Genomic DNA, 12,481 nt, shown 5'->3' with positions numbered 1-12,481 from the left:
ATAGGTGCAATTCAGGTTGGGCAGAGGAGTTTTCTAATCTCAAGTACCCAGTGACTTTGAGAGTATTCTGTTAGATTCCCACCCTGCCAGTTGCAAGAGTATTTATTATATTTATATTGTATTTGATCCTTGCAATTTCATAGTATAAAACAGGTAATCTTGAAACACATTGCTGTATTTTCTGTCCAGGCACAAAAACTTACTTTGTGGGTAGTATTTTATGCTATTTAATTTGTTTTGTATTAGACACGGTAAAATGAAAGGAGCGAGGTTTCCTGCTGTCCTCATTTTTCCACTGTTTTAAACTGAGACATTCAAATCCAAACATTTTACAGTATACCTAATATTGTCTATCTGGTTTTGACATGCCAGTTGGCATTTGTATCTGGTAATAGTGGTGCCTGAAGGTATCTAAACATTTTCCTTCATCTCAGCACATACTTGCCTACATGTTTTTACATATTCTTTGGCTAAGCTACTAATGCAATGCTGTTGAATTTTTTTTAATTCCATATGGGTTTTTTTATATGAGAGCTTGAACTGTAGCTGAACTCATCTAGCCTGTGGTAAAATTCAGATCCAAGTCCAAATCCCTTAAGATCAGATCTCAATTTAATCTGATCGATGTAGTGAACTTTGTTCCTTAATATTTGGACTTGATTATCTTAAGGGTCTTTTCCAACCTAAATGATTTCTGTGATTCTATGAAATAAGCATCACAAAGGAAAAGGCTTATTTTGCTTCATGTTTTGGCTGTACTACTCCATAAAGTCAAAGATTTCTGTCCCTGGATGTTCTTCCTCTCCCTACCCCCATCATACTTACTGCCTCCAGTATGCTGGGTCATTCTTGCAGGAAATGTAGAGTCAGGAAGACATCAAATGGGTTCAGGGAAAATGCTTTCCCTGTCCCACTGCCCAAGGGTTTTTGTTAGCTAATTTCCTGCTCAGAATGTGCTCTGTTGCATCAGAGTTTCAGCAGTCCATCAAAATTCAGAAATCAGATGTCTCTTGTGATATAAATTGATGACGGAAGATGCCTTAGACTCTTGGCAGCATTGGAGGAATGGTGTGATATTAACACTACATGCTAACTAGTAGATGAATAAAGATGGGTGGATGTAATGCCTAGCACGTATAGCTCATGGTCTGGGTTTTTTTGTGCAGCCCCTCATGTTTTACTACCTAATTGTATCTGGAAACACACCAGGGTGTTACAGTATTTATGTTAAGAGCGTGTTCTTCATTCCTCTAACACTCAGATCTTTTTCCATTTGCAGTTTGAAGGGAGGAAGTACTGCGAACATGATTTTCAAATGCTTTTTGCCCCTTGCTGCCATCAATGTGGTAAGTTTTAAATCAAGGTGAACCACTTGATCACAAATGGGAGTGTCACTGGGGGAAGAAAGGCGACCCCTTGTGTGTGTTCTCAGGGAAGTGGCCCTGTGAACTTGCAGAATGTACTAAACTTCAGAGAATTTGGGGAGCTGCTTTTTCTAAAGGTCAGCAAACAACAGTATTTTTTAAAAAAAGTTTGCATTATTTGAGTAGGTAGTTTAGCTGTTGAGTCAGTGATCCAATGAGCAGACCATTCATAAATTTCTGATTATATACACCATTCATGACTCTTGATTCCATATCTCTGTATTTCTGCATATGCTCATATTTGGCCCTTCTCATGTATCTGAAACCCTGCAACAAGGCTTTGTCATCTGCTTTGACTATTGTAACCCACCTGTGCTGTCCTACTCCACAGAAGCTGGGACAGTCATCATTAGCTGGTGATATAATCAAGTGATGGTCAGCTGGGCCCCTGTTGATTTTATTGAAACAAATACCTTTAGGGCTTCAGCGTCTAATATCTACCCTATGTAATTCTGAGGGCTGCTTTTTTTATTCGCCACTGTTAATGCAAATGCTTGTGCGCCTACTGTGCTATAATCATTTGCATGTTTTCTTTTTTCCCCTGTGTGTGACGTATTTTGCTGGGGCATGGCTGGGAAGTCATTATTTGACTATTGCTTAAACCAGTCTGGAAGCTCTTGTGTTTCTATGGCACCCTGGCAAGGCAGTATGGCTTTCACTTATCTCAGTGAGGCCTTTCCTTGTTTGGAGGGAGGGGTTGAACACCAAGGGAGGGGGAAGCAGATGTTATAGAACTTTGCATTTAAAGATGTGAACAAGCAGGGAAAGAGGAAGAAGTGGGTTGGCAGTGATTCCTGAGGAGCTACACTCCCTATCTCCAGGATTTCTCCTGCCCAGCCGGCACACACCCCCCCCTTCTGTCCTGGCTCCATGTAGTGCCAACTCCCTTAAAACCTCATCAAGGTTCTGCACAGAGCTGGGCTTTCCCACTGCTTGTACTTAGTAAGCAGAGCCACAATCAATGGGACTGTTGTCACAATGACACCTCAAGCATTCCTCACATTTCTGGAGTCCATCAGGTTTTGTTCCTAGATGTTCCTTTGTTACCTGCCTGATCCTTCCCCTTTGAGTCGAGTTGTTCTCCAAAGCCAGGACTCAGCCTCCCACAGCCCTGGGAAGCTGAGCTCCCAAACACAATTTAGGCCAAGCCTTTACACTGCTCAGGGGCCTTGGCTACACCCCGAGGGTTAGAAGCTGTGTGTGTGTGTACAGCATCACTGCAGCTTTGCATTTGGACTCCATGGGAGGTTTTTTTTGCAGGAGGTCCACAGCCACCCAAGCTCAGTGCTATTGTGCTTTGAATATAGAGCCCCATCAAGGCTTGGTCCTAGTGGAGTAGAAACCAGTGCTATGTACATGACAAGTTAAGATTGTCAAAGAAAAGAAGGAGAAGGATGATTAGGACACAAGAAAGCCATATTATATGAAGTACTCCATAAATTTCTTAACAGCTTGAGAACAGATAAGTAAAAACAGGGAAGACACTGAAAAAAGATTATTGCAGAGGGAAGGTGGAGTGTGCATGAAAAGGACTTGTGTGTAAAGAGCAGAATGTTCTCCATCAGCAAGGGCATCTTCTTCTGACCCATAGCAAAAAACAATGAAAAAACCCAAATTACAGAGTTTGGAATCAGAACCATGATACTGCAAGCAATGTGTCCTACCAGATTTTGGGGAGAGGAAACGGCTGATGATGTCATTGCAGTGCTTTTAACTTTGTCTGGAATGGTATTTTATATCCTGGTGTTGTGTTTCTTACAGGTGAGTTCATTATTGGTCGTGTTATTAAAGCCATGAACAATAGCTGGCATCCAGAGTGCTTCTGCTGCGATATCTGCCAAGTAGTATTGGCTGATATTGGATTTGTCAAGAATGCTGGCAGGTAGATCTCCACTCTTCCTTTTATTAACTGGTCATAAATTAACTAATAGGGGGGACTGAGAGATTTTGGTTCCTGAAGCTTTCCAGCTCAGATGGAGCAACTGAAGCATCTTCTGTGGGGAAGAGATCTAAGAGTGCATCACAGAACTAAGAATGGGTACCTTAAAATATTAACATTGTACCTATTTCAACAGTAGGTTTCTTGGCAAACATGCTCTACCCAGTGACATTTTGGGGCCATTGTTATATGTAAAAAGAGAGAAAACATTCAGATACAGAAGTACTGTCTTTATTTTTTTAAAAAAACATTTTTACTTTCTTTTTCCAACGGGCTCTCCAATTTTGGTCTAGTTTGGCATCTTATTTATTAATATTCCTTTATGTTCGGTGGGACCCTTCATGGAGTCGGATATTTTTACCAGCTATGATCAGAAGAATGTTTCACGTGAATTCTATGGCCATTGCCTTCATATGTATAATATAACATACAGAATTATCTACAGAATTACGATTTGTGTAGTCATCCAGCTTCCAATCTAAATTTCTAAGATTTTGAAAGTGAAACATTCAGCAACAACAATCTGTAGCAAACTTTGTTTTCTGTGTTTCAACATAGCTTAAACTCAGCTGAAGAAATGATACTCCTGTGGAGACGGAAAATAAAATGATCACCCTGAACTTAGGAGAGATAATTTTGCTGCTCTGAACTTGGTTTGCCTAGCAAAGAAATTGTTTTAAAGATTACTTCCCCCCCCAAAAGGACTGATTGAAATGAAGTTTGGATAGATTTTTGCGGTGTAGTACTTGGTACTAGTACTTACCTCTCTTTTTTTATGTTGTTTCAGACATCTCTGCCGTCCTTGCCATAACAGGGAAAAAGCCAGAGGCCTGGGAAAGTACATTTGCCAGAAGTGTCATGCCATTATTGATGAACAGCCTCTCATATTCAAAAATGACCCTTATCACCCTGATCATTTCAACTGTGCAAACTGCGGGTAACTTGAGTTCTGCAAAGGAAAACAGGAAAATGCTGGGCTTATTTGATTCATGGATTTACATCTTAAAGTGAAAACTTGTCCTGTGCAGCTGGCAAGAGGGAATGGGGTTTGGATGTCTTGTGGCCAAATGTGTGCTACTGCTTTTGTCATGGTAGCATTTGAACAACAGCTGAACTGTTGGAGAGTAAAGAAAGATTGGACTCTGCAGGACAAGGTGGTACCTTACAAAATACGAAGTATGGACATAGATACAGCAAAACGATAGTTCTTTATTCTGCTAGGAGAAGAAGAAAAATGGTCCTCTTTTCCTGCTTGAATTACTATCTTTCCTATGTTATTTTTTTTTAGTTGAGTGGTATGCAAACTTTGTTCTCTCTTTTTAAAGGCTATCCTTTTTAGGAGCTTTCTCCCACCTCATTTTGTCAGCTTCTGCTGCTGCAGCATTTGAAACTGCACATTTCTACATCCTGCACTGATGCACGGACCATGGGGCATTGTAGGACATAGCAAAGGAAGCTACTATTTCAGTGCCATACCAAAGGCTGATTTGAATAACAATATGTAGTGTTCTGTCAGTGGCAACCAGTTGAGAGTATTAGTGGTTATGGTCACTTTTAAAGTTTTTCTGTTCTCAGTATCTAACCATGCAATTTACTGAAAAGTAGAGTGTATGAGATTCTGCAATTGGAAATGAATAAACCTAGCTCGTTTGGGTCTGTAGATTTCTTTCAAGGAAAATGTACCTCGACGTAGAGGACGACATTTACTTTCAGCTACAGTTATGCAAATCTGAAATAAACTGGTAGTGAGTGCCAGTATATGAACCAAACATCTGCAGCTTTCACACGCACATTTGTGCTGCGTAAGCAGAATGACAATGGTTTAGTAGCTGTTTCCAAGAGACTTAGTGCACCTCACTTAGCAGCCTGCTCTCAGTTTACTGTGATCAGTCTTGAACTCTGTTGAACTATGTTATATTTGATGCTGCCGCATCACTGTAGTATAAATATAATTTCTAAAAAAATGCTAAAAATTATTTTTTTTTCATAAACTCTCAAGAGTCGACATCATTCAGTGCCTTCATTCATGCTCTCAATTCATTAATTTCTGAATAGGAAGGAACTTACTGCTGATGCTCGTGAGCTGAAGGGAGAACTCTACTGCTTACCCTGCCATGACAAAATGGGTGTCCCCATCTGTGGGGCATGTAGAAGACCAATTGAAGGCCGTGTGGTGAACGCTATGGGAAAACAATGGCATGTGGAGGTAAATATCAGATGATACATAATGTCTTTTACAAATGTAAACATTAACATATTTACTGTTAAAAAATCTGTGATTTTGCTGATCAGTTTCAATGAAAGGATTATCGAAGTTTGCAACAAGAATTATAGATATTTTCTCTGAATCCCTCTTCAGCTTTATTATGGCTAGTCTTCCACTGTGGAATAGGAGTAATTTCCTATCTTACAGGGAGCTTTGACTGTGAAACTAAGATCAGTAATCAAAGGAAGCATGGTGAGGTCCTTACAAAAGAAAATTTCAGAGTGTAAAACCGTGCATGTACGATCTGTGGTAATCATGTTACTGAGCATCATAATACCCTTAGGTCTTCCATAGTCACCTGCCATATACATATCTCTTTTAACAGTTCATGTGAGAGTTCTTATTTCAAGGCCATCTACAAGATTGAGTTCCACATCTTCCATTTAGTTTAGAAAATTTAGAAAATCTCCTCTAGGAAACGCTTCCTTCACTAGAGTGTAATGATGGTGCAGATTATTTAATAACTCCTAATTCTGTTCATTGATAAAAAAATGAGAATCCTTTGCTTGATTTTTTTTTTTTTTGGTAACTTCTGGATTGAAATTTTGAAGACATTAAAAGAAATATTATTTTAGTAGTCTAAATGTAGTTTAACTTTGCTTTTGGAGATGGCACAGCTAGCTCAGTAGACTTCAGTCATGTTCAGTAGTGGACTTGGTTGGTTTGCTTTCCAGAAAAAATAACGTTACTTCCAAAAAATAAAAAAATTTATGTGTCATTTTCTTGGTAGCATTTTGTTTGTGCAAAGTGTGAAAAACCATTCCTGGGTCATCGTCATTATGAGAGAAAGGGCTTGGCGTATTGTGAAACTCACTACAATCAGGTAAGGTTGCATATTTTTAAAAATGCCATTAATTGGTAAACTCACAAATTGATTTTATTAGAGATGTAAAACATGGTCATTCTTCTGTTTTGTTGAAGGCATCTGTGGGTGTAATGCCAATTAGGACGTGTTCTGTTGCAGTTAATTTATACAGATTTCTCTATTCATCATTCTTGCATAGAGAAAGAAACCTGCAGGTATTTCACAGGACAATCAGTATCAAGATGTTCTTCAAGCTTAGTCTACTTAAGTAGAGCTGTTACAGGCTGTGAGATCAGAACAGCTGGTGACACCCAGTCTTTACAAGAAGTTAAAGAAGATTTGCCACTCAGTAACTGCAGTTGAAGACTAGGCTATAGTGAGTAGCCTAGGTTTTCCTACTGCTGTTAACTCTTAGGATGACTGTATGGTCACATAGCTGCATCACCCCCTCAGTCATTAAGTTGATGAAGACCTCGAAGACTTAAATTTGTCAGAAGACACCACCTAGTGACCACTTGCATTTATACAGAAGTTATATATTGCAGTTCCCTCTCTCCAGACTCCCCTGGTTGTAGAGTCCAGCTCCATGATGTACAGACCTTTTTTATTTGGAAGCCATATCTGCGTTGTGTCACATTCACCTCCTTGCTTACATAAACACAAGAGCAGGGATTAACATCTGGGAGTTGTAAGGCACCTACTAATTACAGAGGGAGTCTTAATTTGTCGGTGGTGAAGGGCAGATGATTGTTGCTGGCTTACTTGTAGACTATAAATGCCATGATGTTAGTAGTAATAGTGTTGCAGCTGTGATGGGGCAAATACATATACCAGACAAGAGCTGTATGTAGAGTGGATGTCTTTTACTAGGTTAACTACTGCAGTTAGAAAAAAATACACGAAATTTTGGGCACTTCTTAATTGTTATATTATGGACAAATGTTAAGCCTGGAAAAAGAATGAATAATTTTTGTCCTAAAGTTTCCTTTTCGTTTTTTTTAAACTAAAAATAATGTTTCCTTACAGTTTTTGCCAGAAACAGCAATATGTCATTCTAATCATGCGTGTAAGTCCAGATGTTCAATTATTTGGTTAGTAACAGTGTGTATGTGACACCAACTGCTGTATTTCAAATGTTCAGGATTAGAGAAATGTTAAAAGAAAACAAAATCTGATTTACAGAGGATCAAATAAAGGTAAACAAATGCGTATCTTAAATATTATAAAGACCTTTTGTGATAAGATGATGCAAAACGTACTTGGAAAACCAAACCAGACTTGCCAGCATTCTCCTTATTTTACTGGAACAAATAGGAAAACAACTGTGCCCATCAGCTGAAATACAGTTATTTTGTTAGTTTGAGAAGTTACCCTCGATAAAATCATCGCAATAAAAATCCCTTACTTCTCTTTCCTCTTCAGCTATTTGGTGATGTTTGTTTCCATTGCAACCGTGTGATTGAAGGAGATGGTAAGCACTTTTCTGTTTCCTTAATGTTCCCTTCTGATGGAAGTTCTCTTTAAAAGTGACAGTAAGGGGAAAACAGCCCTGTGTTGAGTCCTTGATTGTTCTCATTAAAAAAACCCAGCCATTCTCTTGATCAGTAATTAAATTAGAGCTAATTAATCAGAGACTAAATGGTAAGAAAACCTTATAGCAAGCATTTCATGATGGTAGAAGACCACCCAGTGGCTGAAGAAAACCGTGAAACCCCTTAGTGACATGTAAAGGCCAGGAATGCTGGAAGATGCTCAGGAGCGGCTTCCTGCCCCACCAGCTTCAAAAAGAACACATGCAAGGGTGAGAATGACCACACAGACATCTCCTCAAAAGAGGATCATGAACCAAATTTGAAAAAATATTTAGATACTGAAAGACGTAGGTGAGCACTTATAGGAATTTTTATAAAGTGCCTTATTCCCATTATGCCAGTGGTTCCTGGAGATATTTACCTATCTATCATAGGCACCTGTCTTTTGAAAATCTAGGCTAATATTAATGTCACAAAACCAGGAATGATAATACTTGGAAATATGTGTCCTGTAAAGGCAGAACTAATAGTGATTTGTTTGTTTTGTTATTGTTTGATTGGGGGTTTGGTTTTTTTTTTTGGAGGGAGGGTGGTTTTGAGAGGCTTTTTGGGTAACCAGCTCTGATAAAATGCCAAAAGCAAATTATTCTGCCTGAAATAATGCGACATTATGTGCCTATTTACCCCTACCCAAAGTAAATACTATAATACCAATGCTAACCCCACCTAAGCCGAAGCCATTAGCAAAGTAGGAGGAAGCCTCTAACGTGCAAAACGAGACATATACTCATTTTAGTCATGTAACTATAGGATAAAACATACATTCCAGAGATGTGCTTTCCACACATTTTCTGGACTGGACTATAACTACAGAATGACAATCCAAAATGCTTTAAAGGAAACAGAGTCCTCCTTTTCATTAAAATTCTACTAGAATGAGCAGAACTGGAACTTGTTGGAGGACTACTTCTTTGTATGATTGCAAGCTTTCACTATATAATCTGACACCTATAGTGTATGTTTTGGTCTCTGAACTGAAGAGAATATAGTACTGAACAGAATATAGTAATTTCTTTATTTTCAATGTATGTGTTTGATTACATTTTGTCTTTCATTTCTGTGCACAAATTTGACACTTTTTTGTTGTCGCAAATTATAAGAATCCAATATTTTGCTGGATTTCTCTTCAGCTGGAAACGTTTCCTGATTAAATTGGAAACACGGCCTCATAGAATGGTTGCCTGAGATCAGCATGGTGTATGATGAGGTGGAAGCAAAAATAGGAGGCAAAAACAGGTTAAGCCAGTCTTGCCTCAGAGACTTTATCAATGCTTCACAGTTCTGCTACGCTACACTCTACATTTGCCTCCCTAGTCCTGCCACATAATTATTATGGTCCTTAATACCTGATACAAGGATCAGTGACTGTTCTTCACACCTCATGAATATGTGAGGTTAAAATTTTTGTAATACCTTTTTTTTTTTTGGCAATGCTAATGATTTCTTGGTTTTCACATCTCCCTAGTTGTGTCTGCTCTGAATAAGGCATGGTGCGTGAACTGTTTCGCTTGTTCAACTTGCAACACTAAGTTAACACTCAAGTAAGTGTATCAATAAGTGTGATGCCTTCAAAACATATCAGTAGTTCTCTTCAAAGTGTAAATATTGCTACAGTGTAGCTGTAACTGTATGAAGAACATCTAAGCAGCATTGAGGAAATATGTGCATCTTTCTTTCTCTTGCTCCACTTACTACTTTATGTCTCTGTCAGTTGTCTGTTCAGGTCTTCCTTCAGTTAGGCTTCCTAACTCTTCTCCTTTTCTGTCCTTTATTTTTCTGTGTTTAACTCTAAAGGGATAAGTTTGTTGAAATTGATCTAAAACCTGTCTGCAAACACTGTTATGAGAAAATGCCAGATGAATTTAAGCGACGGCTTGCCAAACGGGAACGTGAAGCAAAGGATAAAGAGAAGCAGAAAAAGAAAAAGCCAATCTGTTTGTAAACTTTTTTCCTTCTTACCACCATCCCTGCTGTTTTCTTCTTTGGTTAGTGCTAAGGATGCTTTTTTAAGCTTCTGCATGAATTTATGGCAATCAAAACCAAAATATTTTTTATGCAACTGCAACTTAAATATTGACTTATGATTCCATTATCTTATGTTTAGTCTCTTTATCTGTACAATTAGGTTCGAAAGGCTTTTTAAATTACATGGTTAATGAAAACAGACATCTGGGTAAAAACTGTGTAGATTACTCAACAGGGTACTGTAATCACTGTCTACAGTGTATATAACTTTGTAAAAGTAACTTAACATATATGTATAAATTGGAGGTTTAATTTTTTGCTTGTGCACATTTAATAGGAGATTTTTTTTTAATTCCTTTTTTCACAATCTCATCTGCTAAAAATTTGGGGTTTGCTTTGTTGTTTTAGGAATAAATTCGTTGAGTTTGATATGAAGCCTGTCTGCAAAAAGTGTTATGAGAAGTTTCCTCTAGAGCTGAAGAAAAGACTGAAGAAACTAGCTGAAACTTTGGGAAGGAAGTAAAGACTTCATCTGCTCTCCCCTTCCTTTGCAAAAATCTTAGAGATATTACTTGGTGGGGTGAGGTGGGGGACAGGCTGTGGGCTGCTTTGATGCTGCAGTCAGACAACAAATGATGATGTATGCCTTCTATCAAACCAAAATATCATAAGATTCTCTGTTCTCTTTACATGTATACTTATTTGTTGATAAACAGACAGTACTTCCAGACTAAATTAAATAGCAGCTCACCTGAAAGGTTTCTGACCAATAATGTAGTTGTACTGATGCAGGAGACCCATTCTGTACACTAATCTCTGTGGAATTTTACAGAGAGAAAATTTGCTTGTGAGCACCTGTGAAAACAAACTGTGCAAATGTGCCCAACTTTAGGGGCATGAATTGTCACTTATGTTAATGAAAATATTAACCTTCATATTAAGCATGCAGACAAAACTTGTTCAACTCATGTTGTGATTTGGGCAAGAAACCAATGTACTTTGCCTCATAGAAAAATTCATGCTTGGATTTCAGGCTGAGAAGTTTCATTAAGGAGCCTTGTTTCAGATGGTTTGAAAACTATCAGATTTCTAAATAAAGTCACTGTACAAATTACCTACTTCAGATAGATTATGCTTACATGATGAATGTTTGTACATCAGGCTTAGCATGAGATACCTATATAAAAATGTATTCCTATTGCAAGAAATGAGCATACTCAGAACTACTTGAATTTTGCTATATTCCACTTAAAATAACACATTAACTTTTATATATGCTTTAGCATTTTATTTACTTTTTGTGCCTTATTCTGCTGGACCATACGTAACAGTGTTCCATTAAACATATATAGTTTTATTTTTTATTTCATATTTTTATGCAAAAACTATATAGAAGGTATTTTCAAAAGATAACATACTTTGCCTTAATTATAAAGGATGTGAGAAGCATTTTATTTCAAATGTGAACATCTGAATTTAAAACGTAGCTTCTAGACTGCAGTAATTTTCAGAAAAATACTGAAAATGCATATTTCAATTAACTGGCAATATTACTTTTACACCTGTGAGTGTAAATATGCAAGGTTCGATCCTGCTAGGATCTACTTCTTTAGCCATCCTCATGGACTGAGCTTACAAATAATCAAAATTCCTTATAACATACATTTAATTCTTTTATACTGTTGACTTCTGTCCATGCAAATTTGTTTTATTTTTCCCTTCTTATAGAAAATACAGTTACTTAGGACTTCTTGATGGTACTACATTATGAAGTACACAAACTTTTTTTTAACTTTTTTTTATATTAGTGATTTAAACAGATTTTATGTAATTACATAATAGGAAGTAAAATTTTCTTTCCTGTTTATGAAAAATAAACATCTGCTTTCCACTGTCATCAATAAAGGTCATGTTATTAAACCTTGTATCACCTCTCTGAAATGAGTGCTTGAGAAGGGTGGGAAAGCAGTAAGGCTCTCTTGGTTCCGTGGGCTTTTACCTTGAATAAGTAAATACTTCCTTATTATCCTGTTTTAAAGGAGACATATATCTTTCCTAAAGGCATATGTCTGTAGTTAGTTCTAAGGTTCATAAAAGAAACCACAGTTTGTTTCATAAAGAACAACTCGATTCTTCTAGATATTTTCTGAATAGGCACAGTCACTTGGTTTTCCTAAAGAAGGTATCTTGTCTGAGTTTAAAACATACACCTTCCTATTAACTTTTTTGTCTCCTTTCACTGTAATGAACCTGTCACCCCAAACTTCCAGTTTAGTGCTAGGTAGGATATTTTTTGACTATTTTATCTTACATAATTATTGAATGCCATAACATTTATAAATGCAGTCCTGACTGCGTTGAAGACTACAAAAGCTTAAAATGTCCCCCAAAAGCATTTACATAACTAGCATGGCAGCCCTGTTGGACTCTGCCATGGATTCAGCAGACCAAACTCAGCAGTGCTTCCCCTTGAAGTTGTAATTGACTTCT

At 37.6% G+C, this 12,481-nt stretch overlaps 1 protein-coding gene across 6 annotated transcripts in view; it reads left to right on the top strand.

Annotated features, from left to right (window-relative positions):
• Positions 1–11,916, top strand: part of LIMS1 (LIM zinc finger domain containing 1) — a 70,669-nt gene extending 58,753 nt beyond the window's left edge. For 4 of the 6 annotated variants that reach the window (XM_051772781.1, XM_051772782.1, XM_051772783.1 and 1 more), the window contains exons 3-10: positions 1,280–1,346; positions 3,186–3,306; positions 4,151–4,300; positions 5,419–5,569; positions 6,360–6,452; positions 7,857–7,905; positions 9,492–9,567; positions 9,821–10,006. In XM_051772781.1, coding sequence (XP_051628741.1) covers positions 1,280–1,346; positions 3,186–3,306; positions 4,151–4,300; positions 5,419–5,569; positions 6,360–6,452; positions 7,857–7,905; positions 9,492–9,567; positions 9,821–9,968 — 855 coding nt within the window. In that variant the 3' untranslated portion in view covers positions 9,969–10,006. Of the gene's footprint in view, positions 1–1,279; positions 1,347–3,185; positions 3,307–4,150; positions 4,301–5,418; positions 5,570–6,359; positions 6,453–7,856; positions 7,906–9,491; positions 9,568–9,820; positions 10,007–10,399 lie in introns of those variants that run through there. The other 2 variants (XM_051772780.1, XM_051772779.1) reach the window with 1 other exon arrangement.
• The last annotated feature ends 565 nt before the right edge of the window (positions 11,917–12,481 follow it).

The sequence above is a fragment of the Manacus candei genome, unplaced genomic scaffold (genome assembly GCF_025592945.1).
Source record: "Manacus candei isolate 608988 ecotype Guabito, Panama unplaced genomic scaffold, ASM2559294v1 h1tg000159l, whole genome shotgun sequence".
In the NCBI taxonomy this organism is placed as follows: domain Eukaryota; kingdom Metazoa; phylum Chordata; class Aves; order Passeriformes; family Pipridae; genus Manacus; species Manacus candei.
The sequence above is the reverse complement of the archived record's forward strand: the minus strand, read 5'-3'. Positions and strand labels throughout refer to the sequence as shown.